Genomic DNA, 24373 nt, shown 5'->3' on the forward strand with positions numbered 1-24373 from the left:
TATAAATAGTCAAAACTTAGATTGTGATGATGATTTTACAGTGAATATTTTAAATGAGTGAATTGTATGGTATATGAATTATCTCTGTAAAGCTGTTTAAAAGTCAGTAACAGATTTGAATGTATAACTGGGAGGTAAAACAACATTATGAAGAGTGAAAGGGGCGCCTGGGTGGCGCAGTCGGTTAAGAGTCCGACTTCAGCCAGGTCACGATCTCGTGGTCCGTGAGTTCGAGCCCCGCGTCAGGCTCTGGGCTGATGGCTCGGAGCCTGGAGCCTGTTTCCGATTCTGTGTCTCCCTCTCTCTCTGCCCCTCCCCCGTTCATGCTCTGTCTCTCTCTGTCCCAAAAATAAAAAAATAAAAAAATAAAAAAAACAAAAAAAACGTTGAAGAGTGAAAAGCATAGTGGATGTGGAAAATAAAAGAAATGGGGAAATACATAGTTTCTAGTATGCTTTGTAATCAAAGTAATATTTTGTAATACCTTACAGCATAGATTTTATAAGTGTGATATCCTTGAGTATTGAAAACCTGCCCAATGCTTCTTTTTTTTTTTTTTTTTTTTAAAGGTTTGTTTATTTTTGAGAGAGACAGAGACAGAACGCGAGTGGTTTGGGGCAAGAGAGAGGGAGGCACAGAATCCGACGCAGGCTCCAGGCTCTGAGCTGTCAGCACAGAGCCCAATGCGGGGTTTGAACTCACCCGACTTAAGTTGGGCACTCAACCAACTAAGCCACCCAGGCACCCCCCCCCAACTGCTTCTATTTTTAAGAAACAATCCTTGTCCTTTTTCTCTTCTGCTCCTAAGCTGCTTCTAGGCAAATTGTGACGATCTAGAAAGAGAAGCATATAAAATTTGGTCTTAGCATTCTTCATCTTCTCACATACTTCTTCCTCCAACCCAATACTCCTTTCTTTCCCTCTCTTTGGTGATTCCACTCCCATTTTGTAAAATTCAAAATTTCTTTCCCTCTCCACTGATTTCCATTCCACCCCAAAATACCAATTTTCTCGGTAGGCTCTTACTTAAGTGGATTATTGGATTAATTTATAAGTCATACATTTCTGAAATTTGTATTTTAGGAGATTATAGAACAGGGGTCAGCACACTTCTAATATGAAGAGCCAGATGTGAATATTTTTAGTTTTGTAGGCCTTACACTGTTGCTGCAGGTATTCAACCTTGCTATTACAGGGTGAAAATAGCCACAGATAAAATGTAAATGAATGGATGAGACCTGATTTGACCCTAGGCAGGCTAGATCAAGCCATAGTTTGCCAGCCCATCTTAGAGAATTCTGAATTTAAAGGCTGAGTATTAAGATGAAATGGGATGGAGAAATTTAAATACAATAAATTTAGGCAGTTACATCCTTTCCTTTTACCACTAATAAAAGTGTTGTCATTTCTTTACTATTTATTCTTCCAAGGTTATCTGAGAAATAGGGTAGAACGTTGGCACTTTTGAAAGTTTACCAAACCTCATTAAAAAAATACCAGACTTTACATACCCACTAGAGACTATTGGCATGAGGATTGAGATTATTATTCAGATTAGGTTGATGTGCATGTGTGTATAAATATAAACGTAATTGTGTATGGACGGATGCAAATTATGTGTTGTGTAGTGTGAGTCTGTATTATTTTAGTATATATACTATGGACTGCATTTGGATAGTCTCTAAGATATTCCAAACAAATTTATTAAAGAGGAATATGAAAGGAGACATGAATTTCAGTACATGAGGCAAAAATAAATGCTGGATTATTTGGCCCTGCTAAAGTAGATAAAGACAAATGAAGATCAATGTGGCTAACATCTCTTGCCATAATATTCTTGATTGATTGAAATATTTTACTTCAGAGGCACCCTTGTGGCTCAGTCGGTAGACTGTCTGACTTGATTTCAGCTCAGGTCATGGTCTTACAGTTTGTTGGGTTTGAGCCCCATGTTGGGCTCTGCTAACAGCGTTGGAGACTCTCTCTACCCCCTTTCTCTCTCTCTTACAAAAATAAGTAAACATTTTTTTAAAAAAAGAAATATTTTACTTCAGTCTAATATTTACTTTGTGTTTTGAGCATATGATGATTGTTCATGTATAAAGGGAATGTAGTGTTGAAACAATGACATTGTTTTAGATTCAAGGCAATTATGTCATGATCCATAAAATTACATTTCAACTAATATTTCCATATAACAGTGGTGAGAAAAATTTGCATTTGCTGTGTCAGTGTTTTGCAAATTACTGGATAATGCAGAATAACAATCACTCATTTAATAGATTTCTTAGAAAAATAAAACATTGGGGCGCCTGGGCGGCTCAGTCAGTTTGGCGTCTGCCTTCAGCTCCAGTCATGATCTTGCGGTCCATGAGTTCAGGTCGCGTGTTGGGCTCTGTGCTGATAACGCAGAGCCTGGAGCCTGCTTCTGATTCTGCCTCTCCCTCTCTCTCTACTCCTCCCTTGCTCACACTCTGTGCCTCTCTGTCTCTCAAAAATAAACATTAAAAAAGAAAAGAAAAAACATTATTAACTCTGGTCAGTTTGAGCCACTCAGGAAAATAAAATGACGTATTATCGCCCAAAATGTTTTATTTTTACTTGGAAATTATGTCATTTCATTGTATGTCATGAACAGATATTTTAAATGACTCTGACCTTATTAAACAAACCTGCATTTTACTTCCTGTCAGATTTGTGTTTTTCCAGGTCAACATTTGAATATTTTACCTTTACTAATAAGTTAGAACTGATCCAGATAATAAATCAGTTAACTAACACATTGACCTTTCTTCCCTCAATAAAAATGATTACATAGTATACCGCTTTCTACCTCTTCCCTCCTTGTAACTCCTTCCGGATAGTTAGCATTCGTTTATTCTTTCAACAAATAGTTGGGTAACTGTTATGTGCCAGGCACTGTTTTAAGCATTGGGAACAGAATAGTGAGCCAAACTACCTCTGCCCTCATACAGCTTATATTCTAGAGTTAGAAGAAAACAATAAGCAATTGTTTATTGTTTGATATAAAAGTTCTATAGTATGTTAGAAGATCAGTGCTGTGGACAGAAGCAGAGCAGAGTCACGAGGGATTAATCTTGTATATAGTAGTTCTACTCTTACTTAACACAAATGTTGTCCTCTTACTTCCTCTTTTCATTTTATAGTTCCAATGACAGGATTCACACAGAGAGCAACCATTGATCCCGAACTGAATGAAATACATGTCTTATCTGGACTCAGCAAAGACAAGGAGAAGAGGGAGGAGAATGTCAGAAATTCATTCTGGATTTATGACATTGTGAGGAATAGTTGGTAAGGAGCTCTTGTCTGTGTTGCAATCCCAATGTAATATTTGTTTGAGGTTGTTGGTTTATTCAAAAGAAGAGGAATATGGAAGGCTTATGTCAATTTGTGATGTCTTGCATTTAAATGTCAGTGCAGGCACACCTCATTTTATTGCACTTGGCAGATATTGCAGTTTTTACAAGTTGAAGGTTTGTGGCAGCTTTGTGTCGAGCATGTTGACATTTTTCTAGCAGTGTTGGCACACTTTGTGTTTCTTTGTCACATTTTGGTGATTCTCAGAATATTTCAAACCCTTTCATGACTGTTGTATTTGTCATGGTCATCTGTGATCAGTGATCTTTGATGTTACCTTTGTAATTGTTTTGGGGCACCATGAGCTGCACACATAATGAGATGGCAAACATAATTGATAAATGTGTGTGTTCTGACCATTCCACCGACCAGCTGTTCCCTCACCTCTCTCACTTTCCTTGGCTCTCCTGATTCCCCGAGATATAACAATATTGAAATTAGGCCAGTTGATACCCCTACAAAGGCTTCTAATTGTTTGAGTCAAGGGCAGAAAGATAGGCCTCTTTTGCCAAACAGCCAGGTTGTGAATGCGGAGGAAATGTTCTTGGGAGAAATTAAAAGTGTGCCTCTGGTGAACACATGAATGATGAGAAAGCAAAACACCTGATGGAGAAAGTTTTAGTGGTTTGAATAGAAGATCAGACCAGCCACAATATTCCCTTAAGCCAGTGCCTGCTCCAGAGCAAGGCCCTGATTCTCTTCAATTCTGTGAAGGCTAAGAGGTGAGGAAGCTACAGAAGGAAAGTATGAAACTAGCAGAGGTTGGCTCCTGAGGTTTAACATAAGAAGCCATCTCCATAACCTAAAAGCACAAGGTGAGGCAGCAGGTGCTGATGTAGAAGCTCTAGCAAGTTATCTAGCAAGATCTAGCTATGATCATTAACAAAGTTGGCTACACTGAACAGATTTTCATTGTAGATGAAACAGCCTTCTACTGGAGGAAGATGCCATCGAGGACTTTCATAGCTAGAGAGGAGAAGTCAGTGCGTGGCTTCAAAGTTCAAAGGGACAGGCTGACTGTCTTGTTAGGGGCTAATGCAGTTGATGACTTTAACTTGAAGACCATGCTCCTTTACCATTCTCAAAATTCTAGGGCCCTTAAGAATTATACTGAATCTGCTGTGCCTGTGCTCTGCAAATGGAACAACAAAGCCCAGAACACAGCACATCTGTTTATAACATAATTCACTGAATATTTTAAGCCAACTGTTGAGACCTACTGCTCAAAAAAAAAGATTCCTTTCATTCTAGATGCCATGAAGAGCATTCAGATTCGTGGAAAGAGGTCAAAATACCAACATGAATGGGAATTTGGAAGAAGTTGATTCCAACCTTCCTGGATGACTTTGAGGGGTTCAAGACTTCAGTGGAGGAAGTAACTGCAGATGTGGTAGAAATAGCAAGAGAACTAGAATTAGAAGTGGGACCTGAAGATATGACTGCATTGCTGCAATCTCTCATGATAAAGTGGTTTCTTGAGAAGGAATCTACTCCTGAAACAGATGCCGTGAAGATTGTTGAAATGACAACAAAGGATTTACAGTTATTGCATAAACTTAGTTAATATAGCAGTGGCAGGGTTTGAGAGGATTTACTCCAACTTTGAAAGAAGTTCTAATAGGTAAAATGTTAAACAGCATCGTATGCTACAAATAAATCATTCATGAAGAGGAATCAGTTGATGCAGCCAATTTCATTACACTTGAACCTTTACCAGCACGAGGATTCAACCCACACACAGTTGGAAATCTGTGTATAACTTGACTTCCTAAAAACCCAACATCTGTGGCACTTAGGTGGCTCAGTTGCTTAAGGTTCCGACTCTTGATCTCAGCTCAGGTCTTGATCTTAGGGTCATGAGTTCAGACCCTGCATTGGGCTCCATGCTGGGTATGAAACCTACTTAAAACAAAACAATCCCAGGAAAAACCCAACTACTAATAGCCTACTATTGACCAGAAACCTTACCAATAACATAAATTGATAACAAAAAAAGTTGATTCACACATATTTTGTATGTTTTATATATTATTTACCATATTCTTACAATAAGGTAAGATAAAGAAAATAGTAAGAAAACCATGAGAAAAGAGAAAATATATTTACCATACTGTATTGTAAAAACTCTGCATTGTAGTGGATCCACATAGTTCAAACCAATACTGTTCAAAGGTCAGCTGTATTATCTTATTTTAAGAAATTGCCACAGCTCCCCCATCCTTAAGTAACCACCACTCTTATCAGTTAACAGCCATCAATACTGAGGCAAGCCCCTCCACCAGCAAAAAAAAAAAATTATGACTTGTTAAAAGCTCAGAAGATGGTTAGCCTTTTTTAGCAATCACGTAGTTTTTGATTCAGGTATATGCATAGTTTTTTTTGACATATTGCTGTTGCACGCTTAACAGACTACCTTATGGTATAAAAATAACTTTTATATGCATTGAGAAGCAAAAGAATTCCTTTGAATCACTTAACTACAATATTTGCTTTATTGTGGTGGTCTGAGGGCGCCTGGTGGCTCAGTTGGTTGAGTGTCTGACTCTTGATTTCAGCTCAGGTCATGAGCTCACAGTTCGTGAGATTGAGCCCATGTCAGGCTCTGTGCTGACAGTGTGGAGCCTGCTTGGGATTCTCTCTCTATCTCTGCCCCTCCCTCATTCGCACTCACACATCTGTGCTTGCTCGCTCTCTCTCAAAATAAATAAACAAACATTTGTATAAAAAAATATTGTGGTTGTCTGGAACCAAACCCACAATATCTCTGAGGCATGCCTGTATTGGGTAAAGAAGTCAATATTGGTGCCTGTGTTTACAGTGATGTTCAGTGAATGGATTTTACCTCTGAATTTTTCGGTTAGTAGATGATTCCTGGTCCAGAAATCAAGAGAATTATATTTTAGTCTAGAATTTGCTACCAAGTAGATGTGTGAACATGAGAAAAATGGTTTTTTTCACGTTTCCAGGTGGTCTTAGTTTTGGTAAAGGAAGTGATTTCAGTAGAGCAGGGTAGGGGGTATTATTTAGTGTTTTCAAACCGGGACCTTTTTGTTATAGAGCATCTGCACGTTTTGCTTCAGAAAACACTGGCCTAGAGAATCCTGTTCTAATATTCTGTGATTACTGCATAAGTGGATATTTTACAAACACAGGCGCTTCAGAGAACTACCTGCCCAGAGCAACTAAGGAAATTACTCTTTTCTTTTTTTAAGAAATTTTTTAAAATTATTTTTGAGAGAGAGGGAGAGCACAAGTGGAGGAGAGGCAGAGAGAGAAAGGGAAAGAATCCCAAACAGACTCCATGCTGTCAATGCAGAGCTCGATATGGGGCTTAATCCCATGACCTGATCCCATGACCTGAGCCAAGACCCAGAGTTAGACGCTTAGCCTAGTAAACCACTGATGGACCCTAGAATTTATTATTTTCTAAGTAGAACATTTATATTAAGCAGTAAAACTGAAAGAAATCTGTGAGTTTTTCATTGTGAATAAATAGATGGGATTATCTTCTCTTTCAGACTTTGGTTTGAGCTTTCATATATGCTGTTTGTGTTTCATAACATGAAGTAGGTTGTTCTTAAGTGAGGTTTTGGATCGACACTAAAAGAACATAAGAACTTCATTCTAAAAAATTCACATTATTGTATGAGAATGACCAGAACTTTTAAGATTTGATGTGAACAAATTTATAAATTTTTTGTTGGTAATTAGACGTCCAGTTAATTTGCTTGCTAAGTATATAAACATTATGTATGTTGCTATTTTTTTAGGATAGAATGCCTTAAAAGTACTGTCTTACAGGTCTTGCGTCTATAAGAACGATCAAGCTGCAAAAGATAATCCAAGTAAAAGTCTTCAGGAGGAAGAGCCATGTCCAAGATTTGCCCATCAGCTTGTATATGATGAGTTACATAAGGTACCCTAACTGCATCGGCCTGTAAACTTTCCAAGGCTTATAATCTGAAAGAACCCCAAAATAGGTTTCTTACTATTTTTAAGTGTATTCGAATAAAAAGTTATAATACATAGCAGACATCCATAGAATATGTAGCAGACATTCAATATCATTTCTCCCTAAACCCCTTAATAGAATAAACACTTTCCATAGTCCAAAATTCCTGGCACTTATTCTGTTTGCTTTGTAGCTGCATAGATCAGATTCATAGTATAACCTATTATTTCTGCACTACGAACACCCAAGTAAAAGATGTACAGTTTTTAGCATTAGGATACCTTGTCCCATGATATGAGAAAGTATATGTAACTTCTGACTTTAGATTTTCCCATTGTGTACGAAGTCTTTTCTCTCTTTTTTCCCCTATGAGTGATGTGTCTTTTCAATTGGCCTCATGAAAACAGTCTTGCATTCTGAAGTTTTAGAGTCACTAAATGTTCAGAGTGGTTTCTTTAAACTACGTCTCCCTTAAACTTTACATGTAGTTCAGTGAATGTTTTCAAAATTTCAGGAACTGCTTTAACACTTTGTATAAGTACAGAATATCACTAAAATTTTAATAGTGAAATCATTATTGTATTCCTTTTTCATTTCCTTTTTTTGGTATTGAATAATATAATATTTTAAAAAGTATCACCAATTATATACATCATTTAATATTTGGCAGTAAGCCTAAAAAAAATTAAGATGCTAAAATTTTAAAAGTTTCTAGTTACTCTTGACCTTCAGTGATTCAACATGTGTGTCAGAGTTTTATTAAACATCTTGTTTGTTATTATGACCAGCACTTGTTTAAATTAATAATCCCCATATTTATTGCCCTAAATAAACTCTGTATCTTGGATTAGCTTCTTACTGTCATTGCTTTTGTTTCAGGTCTTCCATTGTCAGTATAATTGTGGTAATACAACTCATTTTAACATAAAATGCAGAGTATTTAAGGAAGTAGCCATAGTATTTTAAAGTAAAATGGGAACAAGAAAAATCAAAAGAAACATTTGGTAGAAATGCAGTAATGTTTTACTACTGTTACACACTGCTACCAAAGCGAAGAAATTTTATTAGGACTTCCGTAGCTTCTTGAGTATGCTTGCATCTTAAAATGTGGCTTGTTTTGTTTATTATAGGTTCACTATTTATTTGGTGGGAATCCAGGAAAATCTTGCTCCCCAAAGATGAGATTAGATGACTTCTGGTCACTGAAGTTATGTAGGCCTTCAAAAGATTACTTACTGAGGCACTGCAAGTACCTGATAAGAAAACACAGGTATAAAAATAATTCACTGAAAACTTTTATTTAATATTATCAGCTACTGTTGGTATTACTTAAATTTTGAAGATATGACTTTGTCTCTGGAAATTTAGTAATATGACAGTGTATGTACTGTGAAGATCATGACTTTTATAACTACCCTGTTGTTTTCCTTATTTTTGCTTTCCTCTTTCAAAGGAAGATACAAAATGAAAATACGTACTGATGCTAAAATTTTCTAAATATAGAACAAGGAAATTTTGAAACTGTTAAATGGAAGAAATTTCTGTGAAGGTGATGAGCCTAACCTTCCAGTAACTACTCACGGCCTAATCACTACAAATCACATCAGTTCTAGATTCTTGCTGTATGCCTGGCCTGTTGATAGCTTTCTTAACAGTGGATGTGATGGTATGGTTGACTAAATGCTATCTAATCTGATGTTTCACAATACAACTTCAAATATGATTGTGATTTTACGTCAATTATCTTTGCCATTTAATTGTAAAATCATGTCATCAAACATTTTCATATATATCTCCTGGTCATGTTTGCTTTTTACTAGTGAGTGATAAGCTACTGAAAAATGTAGAAAAGCATGTGTGTCCTTTTGGTTATTGATAGTGTTCTGTGGTAATAAAAATTTATAGTTTGGAAAGAGTTTAGACTTTGATGATAATAGCTACTGTTTATTGAGCAATTTTTGTGTGCTAGATCTTGTATATTATTCCTATAATAAGGTAATTGAATAAGTTCTGTTATTATCACTATTTTGCAAAAGAAAAAATGAGGTGTTTTTAAATGGGTTATATAATTCATCTAGGATCACTCAGCCATAAGTGACACAGCCAGGTTGTGATCCTGACTATTGTAACTCCAGAGTTCATCACCTTACTGCCACTGTGACTACCACACGTGCATACACAGATGTCTTTGTGTATACTTATATACACAGACACGTTCAGATGTCTGTTATATATAATGCATTTATGTTTTGTATAGAATATAAGTAGGCATAAATTATTAGACTGTTTTCCTTTATCATATCATGTTTACTTACTGTTCCTTTCTCTGCTTTCCCAAGTTGTGCTTGAGAGGAAAATTAGTAACAGAGCTAGGTATTCTGTTACTTTGGCATTACTGTGAATAAATAGTGTATTTCCTATAGAATCTACAGGAGAAAGGGTCTGAATCTTCACATTGGCTGGATGACAAGAGATAAATTCTGTTTTATTAATAAGATTTAATGAGGCACTGTCAACTAATGTTTACAGTGCTAAAATGTTATTCCTTAATATTTTACTTAATGTTAAAGTTAAGTTTTTATAAGGATGAGACAAATTTGGGGAAATTATAGTGTTCTTTTTCTACTTCATATATAACAACTGGTAATTGGAATATTAAGTTAAGCTCTTTTTAAAAAATTTCCTGACCAAAAGCCCATTAGAAATTAAAGGAGATTTTTTTTTTAATGTTTATTTTTGAGAGAGAGAGAGAGAGAGAGAGAGAGAGAGAGAGGGAGGGAGGGAGGGAGAGGTGTGTGAGCTAGTGGGGGAGAGGCAGAGAGAGAGGGAGACAGAGGACATGAAGCAGGTCATCAGTTCTACCAATACACTGACAGCAGAGAGCCTGATGTGGGACTCGAACTCATTAGCTGCAAGCTCATGACCTGAGCCAAAGTCAGACATTTAACCAACTAAGCCACCCAGGTGCCCCTAGATTAAAGGAGATTTTTTAGTACTATATGTAAAGAATTGGAACTCACTTTATAACCACTTTCCTCTGGCTTTTAATTGAAAAAAATTAATCCATGGTTAATTAAAAAAAAAAAAGTCCTCTTACCCTTCAAAATAATTGAATCATCATCCCATTATTGAGGAAAAAACAACTTACTGTTTTGTAAGTTTTATATTTGCACACATAGATTCTTGTTTTGTTTAGCTGAAAAACAGGAATCATATTGCTTTGAATCTGATTTCTTTTAATGAATGATATATTACAAATATCACCATCTTAATACAAATTATGATTATAATGACTGCAATAGTGTTCTATTTTATGTATAATTTACTTAATTAGTCTACTTGGATGAAATGTTTAGATTATTTCCAGCTTATTTGCTATTATAAGTAATACTGTATTTAATATTTTTATATTCTTCCATCTGTACCCCTATCTAAAAATTCTGTAGGATATTGGTAGAATTGATGAATTATCAGTTGCCCTCCAGAAAGTTAATTTTCATTCCTTCCAGAAATAAGTAGGGTCATTCATTTTCTCACAGCCAAGCCATTTTAAGAAGTATTATTATTTTCTTAATCTTTGACAGTTGTTTTTCTCTTTTGAAAATATATCAGTTGGGGGTGCCTGGGTGGCTCAGTCTGTTGAGCATCCGACTCTTGATTTCAGCTCAGGTCATGATCTCACAGTTTGTAGGTTCTAGCCCCATGTCAGTCTCTATACTGACAATGTGGAGCCTGCTTGGGACTCTCTTTCTCCCTCTCTCTCTGCCCCTCCCCAACTCATGCTCTCTATCAAAATAAATAAACATTAAAAAAAAAAAAAAGAAAATGTATCAGTGGACAGACTAAATGACAATTTGTGGGAATCTGAAATATTACCTATTATGGCATGTTTTAAATTTTAATAAAGCACAAACATCATTGTTAGTGGCTTACACTGCTAAAAAGGCATAAAAGTAAGGAATGCAAGTGGATAATGAATAAAAGAATAACTGGTAACAAATCATTTAAAACTTTAAATATAGGATAAAAGACTCAAATTTTCTGAATATGAAAATGGTTCATAAATAGTAACTGAAGCTGAGAAGCAACAAGTTTGTGTGACTGAACAAAGAGGCAGCCTTTGAAATTTTCTACATGGGAAAAGGAGTATGCTAGCCCATCTCAGAAGGAAACCAGAAAAGCCAGAAAAGGAGAATTTAAGAATATTTAAAGACCCCCCCATCCATTTATATAGATTATTTTCAATTAGAATAGTAATAGTAGCATAAAAATGTGGAGCACAGTATTCTTTTTTTCTGATTGTGAGACTTTTTGACATTAGTGCTGGGAGCTAATGTCTTATATTGGAAAAAGTACTAGAGCTGAACCTGGGATTGATCTTCAAGCCTTGTAACTTAATCTTTCTGGAGATCACTTTGCTTATGTATAAAATGACCAAAGCATTCACCTAAGGGTCTTTATAAACATCAGTGAAACTTTATTTATTTAAGAAAGTTAACTGAGCACTTACAGTGTGCTAGACATCGTCCTAGGCTCTGTGGATATGTCAGTGAAGAAAACAAACAAAAATTCCTGCCCCAAGTTTCTATTTTAGGAAGGAAGACAGGTAATAAACATAATAAGAAATTTATGTTAATAAGTATAATATGAACTAAAACAGGTTAAGAACTATTTTGTACAGATGATTTTTAAATAAGAATATTAGGATAGACCTCACTGCAAAGGTGACATTTGACTAGTGACCTGAAGAACAGGAGGGAATGAATCGTGTAGATATTTGAGAAGAAGAGTGTTCCAGATAGGTAATAGATAAGCCTCTAGGGTTAAAAATATGCCTGGATTATTTGAGGAATAAATTGAGGAAGACAGTGTGGTGGAAGTAGAATGAGTAGGGCGATTGTGGGAGGAGATGAGGTCAGAGTGATAAGAAGGGGACAGCTGGTGAAGAGTCTTTGGCTTTTACCCTGAGTGAAAGGAAAAGCACTGAAAGATTTTATGTAGAGGAATAATAACACACTCAGTCTTCTTTTAATAAAACCATTCTGGGTTTTCTTCCAAAAGAACTGAGTAAAAGGTTATGGCTGTTTTCAATCAGATGAGGAATTCTTCAGAAACAACAGGTTCGTGCGTTGGGAAAGATGAGTTCAGTTTAGTGCACTTTAGGTTTTAGAGATCATCTGTTAGCATTTGGAGGAAAGGCATGGGCCGATTATTACCTTTATGAGTCATCAACAAGGAAAAGGAGTTTGCTTCAAGAGCGTGAGAAGAGTAGAGAGATGTCGGGCCTTCTCTGAAGACCATCACCATTTGAGGGAAGGTGGAGGAAGAGACACTCCATAAAAGAGATCAAGGCGGCCCAGTAAGATTCTGGATAAGCTTTGAAGATTGCACCAACAGAACATCTTGATGGATTGGACATGGGTAGGAGAGGAGAGCAGTCAGGGAGCAGCTAGGGCATCTTGAGAATCTTGTCTGCTACTAATTTGAACAAACAATAAAAGTCCCATTTTATTTTATTTTATTTTATTTTATTTTATTTTATTTTATTTTATTATTTTATTTTATTTTATTATTTTATTTTATTTTATTTTATTTTATTTTATTTTATTTTAGATTTATTTTAGATTTGTTATTGTTTTAAGGTTTTATCTTTACGTAATCTCTACCCCCAGTGTGGGGCTTCAATTCACAACCCCGAGATCAAGAATCACATGCTCTATCGACTGAGTCAGCCAGGCACTCCTGTTTTAGATACTTGAAAAAAACATAGACCACTTTTTATACCAACTCTTAGATGAATTCAGGAGTTTGAGGAACATTGATACATTGCAGGCAGAATAAACAGAAGTTGTTTTATATGAATTGAGTAGAGCATGAAAATTACCTTTTTAATTTAAATTTCATATTAGATACCTAGTATTTCATTATATGAAACCTTACCCTATACTACTGGGCTAGCTTGTTTATTTCTGGTGTTGTTATGGAAAACATTTATGTATTCTGTTTAGTTAAAATATAAATTTAGAGGGAGAGAAGTATATTGTATGCCAAGAAATCTGTCTTTATTCTTAATGGTACTGCACAATACAGTAAATAAAGTGCCACTATTATTTTTTCTTGTAACGTTCAAGTTTCCAAATTTGTCGATGATTTGGGGGTAGAAAGGAGCAAAAGAAAAACTTTTTTATAGGATTAATTCCTTTTCCTTTCAGTACAGGGCCCAGTTGTTGGCCTAAATAGAATTCTAGATCGCAGACATAAGTCCAATGATAAGTTTTTGCAGGCTAAAGAAAGCTTAGAAAAAAGATGAGTGGAAACATACCTTCCGGGAAAATGGGTCTCTTGACTGGATTGAATAGGATGGTAGGCACGTTGGTTAGGTTATTTCAGGTAGCAAAGGATAAAGACATTCTTAGGATCCCTCACTAGAAGAGAAGTTATTATGAGAATATCCAGAGAATTAAGGCATTCCCTCAGCGTTTGGACAGTGAGGCCTAATGGAGAATCGTTTAGCGTCTTAGAACAATTCTAGTGAGGAGCCACGATAATAGCTTTCCTTGTAACTCAGCCTCTTGGCTTTCTGCTTCTTTCCACCTACTTCTCCTGTTCTGCTGATTATTACAGTCTCTGCTTTCCCTAACCTCCTAGCATCCACCCATGGATGGATGGATGGATGGATGGATGGAAGGAAGGAAGGAAGGAAGGAAGGAAGGAAGGAAGGAAGGAAGGAATCGATAGATGTAGCTTCAGTAAATAAATAGGTAGGTAGATAGGAAAAAAGGAAGGCAAAGAGGGGTAGGAGGGAAGGAATCCACCTACCATGTCGCGCCTTCTGTTTACCGACTTGTGTGTTTTGTGTGCCTTTTGTGTCCTTGTGTATCTCACGTTCAGATTCTTTAAAAGAGTACCTTCTTAGAGAGGGCTCCCTGGAGGTAGTATCCCTATTGGGAAGAATTCTGCCAGGACACTTTATAAACTGATCAAGCTTGAGAGGATTGCTTTCGTCTCAGGTGCAAAACTGGTCTAAACCATTTTGGACAAGACGGTAGAGTAACATGACCTCTGCCCAAGGAGCTCTCTCATCCGAGGGCTTAAGGGCTAACTGACAATCATGGTACTTATCGGATACAATACAGCTGTAATATTTTGCTAGTCTTTGCCCTGCTTGAAATACAGGTGTTCTATCACTGAGATTAACTCTTAAAGACAGGAAATTATTGATGCCGTCAGCCTGAACACCATTGTGAAAGTCTCATTATTTTCCTCACCCAAATGAAATTGTCTTCTCTACTTATTCTCTATACAATATTTTGAAAAACATCCTAACTTATTAGTTATTAATAAATCCATATATAATTATAACAATGGGATAGTATCTTATTTAAATAGATAAATAGTCCCAAGCAGACTTTTATTCTTTTGGAGAACTAATGCATTGTTTCTTTTTTAGCTCTTATATTGGCCAAGTACGTTGTCTGAACCTCAGTTTCTTATCTGTTTTTTTAAAAATGATAAAACATCGTCATTGTAAGGGGGATAAATGAAGTAATATATGTAAAATACTTGATACATTGTCTAGCATATAACAGATACTTGATAAGTGGTTGCTACAATTGTTATTGTTATTGACTGAGACAGGAAATAATCTTGTTAAAAATATTTGAGCCATTTAAAAAAATATATATATTCAATCAGTGTCCATGATACTCGTGAAAAGAAAGTATACTCATGTCTGTTTCTGACCTGTTAAGGACCTCTAATGGAATGTATATTGCACAAATCTAATCAAGTATTTTTATTTTATCTCTACTTGTTTCTCATGAAACATATTTGGCTCTTTTGCAGTTTTGTTATGTAAAATATTTGACATGTTCAGTATGTTTTGTAGTTGATTTAATCTTAGCTTGTAGTTTTAAGAAGAGGGTAGGAGGTACTCCTACCCAGTCTCTCGCTCCACAGCTGCCTGTGACCTTCTGGCATCACCATTACGTCTCCAGGAACTCCACAGCTGTACTGTCTCCATGGCAGTATTCTTACTTCTGGATTCCCAAACACAGGGTTTTTTTTTTTTAGATATCTACAGTGACTCCTTAGACACAATATTCTACTCCAGGTCTGAATGACATTTCTGATGTTTTCCCATAACTCCAGACAATTATTGTTCTTGTTTACATTTTCTAGGTTTGAAGAAAAGGCCCAAATGGATCCCCTTAGTGCTCTGAAATATTTGCAAAACGATCTTTATATAACTGTGGATCATTCAGACCCAGAAGAGACAAAAGAGGTAAAAGTGATAATAAACTTCAGAAAGTGAGCATTGAAAGAAAAAAAGTCTTTCTAACTCTTACTTGCTGATTTTGCTCTTAGATGTTTAAAGGAAAATGGGGAAAATGGGATGACATTAATAATTTTTAAAATGGCATGGAGCAGGGGGTACCTGGATGGCTCAGTCGGTTGGGTCTCTGACTCTTGATTTCAGCTCAGGTCATGGCCTTTCAGTTTGTGGGTTCGAGCCTGCGTCAGGCTCCACACTGACAGCATGGGGCTTGCTTGGCGCGCGCGCTCTCTCTCTCTCTCTCTCTCTCTCTCTCTCTCTCTCTCTCTTTCTCTCTTTCTCTCTCTCTCTGCCCTTCCCCTGCTTATGTGCACATGCTCGCTCTCTCCCTCTCTCCCTCCCTCTCTCTCCCCCTCCCTCTCTCCCTCCCTCTCTCCCTCCCCCCGTCTCTCTGAAAAAAAATAAGGTGGCACAGAGCAGATGAAATAAAAATTGAAAAGGCTTACTTTCATGTGATAACAAAAGGTTCAGGTCACACAAAAAGCCCTTGATCCATTCAGAAAAGGATTCTCAGGTTTAAAATTTTAATTTAGACTTTAGTTTTGTGTGTTGGGAAGCAAATAGAAATTTTTACTTTCATAGTCCCATGCTTCTTTCACTTAAGGATTACATGCCTCAGTTTGAGTCTTTTTTTTTTTTTTTTTTTTTTTTAAAGAGAGAGAGAGTGTGTGAGCAGGGGAAAGGGGCAGAGGGGGAGAGAATCACACACGGGACTTGATCCCATGACCCTGGGATCATGACTTGAACCAAAATCAGAAGTCAGATGCTCAACCGACTGAGCCTCCCGCATGTCCCTGAACTTTTCTGTTGGTACTCCAAAATCCCTTAAGAGAAGAAAGAAAAACTCTCCTCTTTTGTAGGGACAAAGTGAAGAGAGGTTGGTAGGAGTTAGAATCCCTTCTACCTTGATGCATAGCAGGATAGTTGGACTACATTCTACTGACTTCATTCATTAGGAGTCCCTAACTTTGAGAATTAATAGCAGGTCATTACTTTTCAGGGGTTTGTTGTTGTTGTTGTGGTTACCTAATATGGAAGGGAAGGAGACGATGTAATATTTTTAGGGGTAATCTGTCCCCCCAGTGTGGGGAATATTTGCTTATCTGTGGTGGGTGAATATACCTGCAGTGAATTTCATAGTCATAGCTGGTCTTCCTACTAACTTCTGAGATTCTTTTGTCACTTTAACTTTTGCCAAGCATCCTTGTTCATAGTTCATCTTGCAACATCTGAACTGCAGTCCATTTTACCTTCTACTCACAGAATTGGTGCTGACGATATCTAGTTCTGTCCTTTCCATCTACTTCCCTGTTATCTGTTGTTTCACTTTGGCTTTGTAATAGCAACATCAGGCAGTGCTTTTCTTTGTTCCCCAGTAACACAGGCTTCTGATTTAATGTCAAATCACTTTCAGGTACCAGGTTCATTGTACTTTCAAGCAGTAGAACCTGTGTGTCCTTGGCACCAAAACAAAGAGCTTCTCTTTCATAGTTGCTCTTACTTAGTATTGGTTGTAACGCTTCTCTAGGTGGAGAATCAGCAGAACACAATTTAGGACCATCTGAAGGGGGACAGTTAATTGTCTTCCTTGCGTCTTCAATCAATTCATGATACTATTTGAAATGGGGAAATTATCCCCAAGTAGCAGAATATGTTTGGTTTAATCTGTTATGGCTTATAACTGAACATAGTTGTAAAGAGCCCATTAATGTGCATTGTATTAGACCAGGCATTTGAACGTTATAAATAAATTTCCTTGTGTTTTTCTCCATTGTTATTCTGACATGGCTGTTACCAGGAACATTCATTTTTCTCTTATTTTTTGTTTTGGTTTGTTTTGTTTTCTCTTATTTTTTAAAACCAAATCAGAACAGAGGCTCCTGGGTGGCTCAGTCAGTTAAGCATCCAACTTGAGCTCAGGTCAGGATCTCACGGTTTGTGAGTTTTAGCCCTGAGTCCAGTTCTGTGCTGACATTGCAGAACCTGCTTGGGATTTTCTCTCTGTCCCTCCCCGCCCCCGTTTCACTTTCTCTCTCAAAAAAACCCAACGACTTAAAAACTTAAAATATTGCAAAGTAAATAAATTCAATTGTGCCAGCTGCAAGTAGGCCAAAGAAAACAGTTCATTCTTAAAGCTAAGCTAATGGGAAAAGCCAGGACAGGGAGGTATCTTGAGTTCAAATTGAGCCATTTTTAAAATTTTGGTAGCAGGTTTCTCTTTTTATCGCTTCCTCGGTAGTTTCAAATTATGATTTTGTATGCCACAGACTTCCATTCCATTTCTTAATAGCTGTATCTGTTAAGAGTTGTTTAGCCCTAGTTGAAGTTAGTTAAAATGGTGCTCTGCACATGTGTGTCAGCATCTGAATCACTTCCAAAGTTATTCAAAATAATACCCTCACCCTAAGAGTCTCTGTCTGCTCTTATGTAACAGAAAACTGAAAACACTCCTGACATTGAGAATTACTGGTCTGTGAGATTATTTTGTTCTAAAATGTGTGAATGGATTTTGTTTTGGTAAAAGAAATCCCTTGGTGACAGTTCTAGGATATATACTCACAGTATTTGTTAGTAAGGCATAGAGATCTTCACTCTCCTTATAACATACCGTTCCACTTATCAAAACAGACCTTACTGCTGTTTTCTGTAGTAACTTGTTTTTGTCCTCTGTGTATATTTTACAAAGTGTTTATTGTATTAAATGATTGTATCAGCAACTAAAAGTGGTTCTCTTTTGGGGGGCACCTACTATGATGATCACCATCATTGTGCCTATATTGGAATGATGGTGGATTACCAGCTATGTGCCAAATAATGATTCTTTGCTTTCCTTCAGTCTCCCGAACATGGATTCTGAATTGGCAGTGAGGTCCTGATAAACCTTATGAAAATGATATAATTTTCTAGAAAAGGCCCAAGAGAAGGTTGCCTAAATTATTTCTGCCATTTTCAGAAGATTCTATAATAGAGAAGGAATGAGAAAAACAAGTTTTCAGCCAGTATTACACATTTTGTATTAATTATATTTCTACTGAGCTTCCAAAGTACTGGTGTCATTCATTTAACCGATGTGTATTAAGTCCTTACAACATGCCAGGCATTGTTCTAGGCACAAGAGGTGCATTAGTGAACCAAGCAAAATACCTTCCTGGGTGGTACTTACTACCACTGAGGAAAGACAATAAACTATTATATAGCAAATTATAAAGTACAGTTTATAAAGTATATAAGTTAAATAGTACATTGGAAATAGGTATAATGAGAAAATTAAAAAGAGATAAAAAGGGTCAATAAAGGGAGATCAGAGTTAGAAGGGGTGAGAATTGGGCAGTTGCAGTATTAAGTAGGATGATCATAACAGGCCTCATTTAGAAATGAGCTGCACACAGGGGCGCCTGGGTGGCTCAGTCAGTTAAGCGGCCGACTTCGGCTCAGGTCATGATCTCGCGGTCCGTGAGTTCGAGCCCCGCGTCGGGCTCTGTGCTGATAGCTCAGAGCCCGGAGCCTGTTTCAGATTCTGTGTCTCCCTCTCTCTGACCCTCCCCCGTTCATGCTCTGTCTCTCTCTGTCTCAAAAATAAATAAACGTTAAAAAAAAAATTAAAAAAAAAAGAAATGAGCTGCACACAGACACTTGAAGGGTGTGAGGGAGTCTAAGCAGCTAATTTGGGGAAGATAATTCCTAGCAAAGGGAGGGCTAGAAAAAGGACCTGAGGATGGGAACATTCTGGCTTTGTGTAGAATAGCAAGGAGGCCACTGTGGCTAGAGCAGAGGTAAAAATGTTCAGAGGAGTCAGAGATGAGGTCGGAGAGGTAAGAGCAGAGATTGGGAAATCATATGGTGAATGACTTAAGTCACTGTTAGGACTTTGGTTTTCACTCTGAATGAATAAGGAGCCAGTTCAGGGTATTGTGCAAAGGAGTGATAAGATGTGCTTTATGTCTTACCTAAGATCACTAAGATCTAAGATTATTCTGACTGCTGTATTGAGAATAGACTAAAGGAGAATAAGAATGGAGGCAGAGAGACCTGTAAGGGAGACCACAGAAGTTCTAAGGAAGGGATTATTGTAGCTCAGACCCAGTAGCAGCAGTAGAAATAGTGAGAAGTAGAGTAGATCAGATTCTCAGTAGATGTTAACGGTGGAATCACCAGTGGGAATGCAAACTCTGGTGCAGCCACTGTGGAAAACAGTGTAGAGTTTCCTCAGAAAGTTAAAAGTAGAACTACCCTATGATCCAGCAGTTGCATGCACTACTATTTACCCAAAGAATACAAAAATGCTAATTTAAAGGGATACATGCATGCACTTTGATATTTATAGCAGCATTATCTATAATAGGCAAATTATGGAAACAGCCCATGTGTGCATCGATTGATATTATGTGTGTGTGTGTGTGTGTGTGTGTGTGTGCGCATACACGTATATACAGTGGAATATTATCAGCCATAAAAAAGAATGAAATCTTGCCATTTGCAATGACATGGACAGATCTAGAGAATATTATGCTAAATGGATAAGTCTGAGAAAGACAAATACCATATGATTTTACTCAATGTGTGGAATTTAAGAAACAAAACAAATGAGCAAAGGGGAAGACAAAGGAGAGGCAAACCAAGAAACAGACTCTCTCTCTTTTTTTTTAAGGAATCTCTGCACCCAACATGGGGTTCAAACCCATAACCCAGAGATCAGGAGTCACACCCTCTACCACCTGAATCAGCCAGGTGCCCCCAAAGACTCTTAACTATAGAAAACAAACTAACGGTTACCAGAAAGGAGGTGGGTGAGAGTGGGTTAAGTCAATGATGGAGATTAAGGAATGCTCTTGTGATGAACACGGTGATGTATGAAGTGTTGAATCACGATGCTGTACACTTGAAACCAATATTACACTGTATGTTAACTAACTGAAAATTAAAAACTTTTTTAAAAAGTAGAACGGGGCGCCTGGGTGGCGCAGTCGGTTAAGCGTCCGGCTTCAGCCAGGTCACGATCTCGCGGTCCGTGAGTTCGAGCCCCGCGTCAGGCTCTGAGCTGATGGTTCGGAGCCTGGAGCCTGTTTCCGATTCTGTGTCTCCCTCTCTCTCTGCCCCTCCCCCGTTCATGCTCTGTCTCTCTCTGTCCCAAAAATAAATAAAAAATAAAAATAAAAATAAAAAAAAAATAAAAATAAAAAGTAGAACCAACAGAATTTTATGATCGACTGGATGTAGTGTTTGAAAAAAATGACTCCAAAGTTACTAGCCTTAGTGGATGGAGTTACCATCAACTGAAATGAGAAGGCTGTGGGTCATCCCAGTTTGGGGTGCTGGGTGTGGACTCCTGACTGGGACCAGGAGTATAATGTTGGATATATCTTCAGTTTGAGATGCTTGTGGAACAGCCAGCCTTATACATTGAGGTGATAGTTAGATATTCAAGTTTGGCTTTATTCAGATTATATAGTATCACTTGATACCTGTTAAAATCCTAGGTCAATACATACCAGTTCCACTAAATCATGTTGTTAAAATAATAGTTTTCTCCCTACCCTTCCACATGTAGAACCAGTAATGTTTATCTTTCACCTTGGATGTCAGAAAAGAGGAGCAAATTAACCCTAAAATAAGTAGAAGATTGGAAAATAATGAACTAGGAAACAAATAATAGAAAAAAAATGTTTTAAGTGAAAAGTTGGTTCTTTGAAAAGGTGAATAAAATAGCCAAACTTAGGAAGAAAAAAAATAGTGAAAATATAAGTTGTCAACATTATTACAGACCCTATATATATTAAAAGAAAATAAGGAGATATTATGAACTACCAACAAATTCAACTTGCTGAAATGGACAAATTCCTTGGAAGGCACAACAAAACAGACACAAGAAGAATTAGAAAATATTAAGGAACTCCATATCAGTTACAGACATAGATTGAATTTGTAATTAAAAACTTTGGGAGGCACTTGAGTGGCTCAGTCAGTGAAGCATCCGACTCTTGATTTAAGCTCAGGTCATGATCTTATGGTTTAATTTAAAGGATAAATTCCAGTGAGTTGAGTTCCAGCCCCACATTGGGCTCTGCTCACAGCGTGGAGCCTGCTTGGGATTCTTTTTCCCTGAACCTTCTGCCCCTTCCTCTCTCTCTTTCTCTTTCTCTCTCTTAAAATAAATAAGCTTAAAAAACAAACAAACAAAACACAACTTTCAGGGCACCTAGTCATGATCCCGGGACCCTGGGATAGAGCCCCCACATTGGGCTCTGTGCTGAACAGGGAGCCTGCTTAAGATTCTCCCCTCCCCCTCCCTCACTCTTACTCCTTCCCTCTCCCCCACTCAGTCCCTCCTCCACTTGCTGTCTCACCCATGCTGTCTCTAAAATAAAAAAATAAAACACTTTCAAAGTGTTTTTTGAAAGAAAAGAAAACTGGACTCTTGATGGCTATCTCACTAAATTCATTCAAGAATGAAGGAAGTAAAAATAGCAACTCTTCATAGACTCTAAGAAAGGAGAGGAAGGCAGAACACTTTCTACATCCTGTTATGAAGCACCTTGACTGATATTAAAAACCCAACAAAAATACTACAAGCAAAGAAAACTATAAACCTCTTGTGTTATTATAAAACTATAATACCTCTTGTGAATGGAGATGCAAAATTCTTAATAAAATTTTATCTAATTAAATCCAGCAATATATAAAAAGGTTAATGCATAATAACTGAGAGTATATTCTAGGAGTATAAAGTCTGTTTAACATTTGAAAATCAGTCATTCACCACATTGATAGAATGAAGGAGAAGAACCTTAGATCATCTCAATAAGTGGAGAATAAGCATTTGACAAATTTAAAACCCATTTATGATAAAAAAAAAAAAAAAAAAAAACTAGCAGACAAGGAATGAAAAGAACCTTCCTAAGTCTCATAAAGGGCATCTATGAAGCTCTCACTCCTAATTAATTATAAAACTCTTTCCCTGAAGATTAAGACAAGGAAAGGATGCCTGTTATCAACAGACATCCTCTACTCAGCATTGTACCAGAAGTTATAGCTAGTGCAATCAGGTAAGAAAAAGGAATAAGCAGTGTATGGATTGGAAAGGGAAAAGCAGAATTGTGTGTATAGATCACATTATTGTGTATATGGAAAACCCTGTGCAGTCCGCAAAACAATATGCTAAAATAAGTGAATTTAGCAAGGTTACAGAATACAAGGTCAATAGGGGGGAAAAGTGATTATTTTTATATTAGCAGTGAACAATTAGAAGATAAGAATTTTTCAGGGTACCTGGGTGGCTCAGTCAGTTGAGCGTCCGACTTCGGCTCAGGTCATGATCTCACAGTTTGTGGGTTCAAGCCCCGCATCGGGCTCTGTGCTGACAGCTTAGAACCTGGAGCCTGCTTCGGATACTGTGTCTCCCTCTCTCTCTGCTCCTCCCCCGCTCATGCTCTGTCTCTCTCTCATTCAAAAATAAACAAAAACAGGGGCGCCTGGGTGGCTCAGTCAGTTAAGCCTCTGACTTCAGCTCAGGTCACGATCTCGCGGTCTGTGAGTTCGAGCCCCGCGTCAGGCTCTGGGCTGATGGCTCAGAGCCTGGAGCCTGCTTCCGATTCTGTGTCTCCCTCTCTCTCTGCCCCTCCCCCGTTCATGCTCTGTCTCTCTCTGTCTCAAAAATAAATAAAGGTTAAAAAAGAAAATTCTTTTTAATAAAAACATTTTTTAAAATGTGTTTTTTAATAAAAAAAAAAAAAAAAGAAGGAGAAAATAAGAATTTTAGGGATGCCTGAGTGGCTCAGTGAGTTAAGCGTCTGAATTTGGTTCAGGTCATGATCTCACGGTTTGTGGGTTCGAGCCCCGTGTTGGACTCTGTGCTGACAGATCAGAGCCTGGAACCTGCTCGGATTCTGTGTCTCTCCTCTCTGTCTGATCCTCCCTGCTTGTGCTCTTATCTCTCAAAAATAAATAAACATTAAATTAAAAAAAAAAGATGGACCTAAATATAAAACCTAAAACAATAAAGCTTCAAGAAGAAAACATCTTCACAACCTTGGCATAGGCAGAGATTTCGTGGACATGACACAAAGGCACTAACCCTAAAAGTAAAAAGCCTGCTAAGTTGGATTTCATCAGAAGTAAAATTTCATTAGAAGACTTTAGAAAAATGGACAAGCCACAGACTAAATAATATTTGCAGTAAATATATTTGACAGAGGACTAATACCCAGAATTTTTTTTTAATTTACATTCAAATTAGTTAGCATATAGTGCAACAATGATTTCAGGAGTAGATTCCTTAATGCCCTTTACCCATTTAGCCTATCCCCCCACACACACACAACCCCTCCAGTAACCCTCTGTTCTCCATATTTAGGAGTCTCTTATGTTTTGTCCCCCTCCCTATTTTTTATTATTTTTGCTTCCCTTCCTTTGTGTTCATCTATATGGAGTATATATACACTCCATCGTATATATATATACCACGTCTTCTTTATCCATTCATCCATTGATGAACATTTGGGCTCTTTCCATACTTTGGCTATTGTTGATAGTGCTGCTATAAACATTGGGGTGCATGTGCCCTTTTGAAACAGCATACCCGTATCCCTTGGATAAATACCTAGTTGTGCAATTGCCGGGTCATAGGGTAGTTCTATTTTCAACTTTTTGAGGAACCTCCATACTGGTTTCCAGAGTGGCTGCACCAGCTTGCATTGCCACCAACAATG

The 24373-nt window shown here is 37.3% G+C and overlaps 1 protein-coding gene across 1 annotated transcript in view; it reads left to right on the forward strand.

Annotated features, from left to right (window-relative positions):
• The window catches only part of MKLN1 (muskelin 1), a 180919-nt gene that overhangs the window by 144284 nt on the left and 12262 nt on the right, over positions 1–24373 (forward strand). The window contains exons 13-16 of the mRNA XM_049642999.1: positions 3168–3315; positions 7183–7297; positions 8464–8603; positions 15515–15617. Of these exons, the coding sequence (XP_049498956.1) occupies positions 3168–3315; positions 7183–7297; positions 8464–8603; positions 15515–15617 (506 nt within the window). The remainder of the gene's footprint in view (positions 1–3167; positions 3316–7182; positions 7298–8463; positions 8604–15514; positions 15618–24373) is intronic.

The sequence above is a fragment of the Panthera uncia genome, chromosome A2 (assembly GCF_023721935.1).
Source record: "Panthera uncia isolate 11264 chromosome A2, Puncia_PCG_1.0, whole genome shotgun sequence".
Taxonomy (NCBI): domain Eukaryota; kingdom Metazoa; phylum Chordata; class Mammalia; order Carnivora; family Felidae; genus Panthera; species Panthera uncia.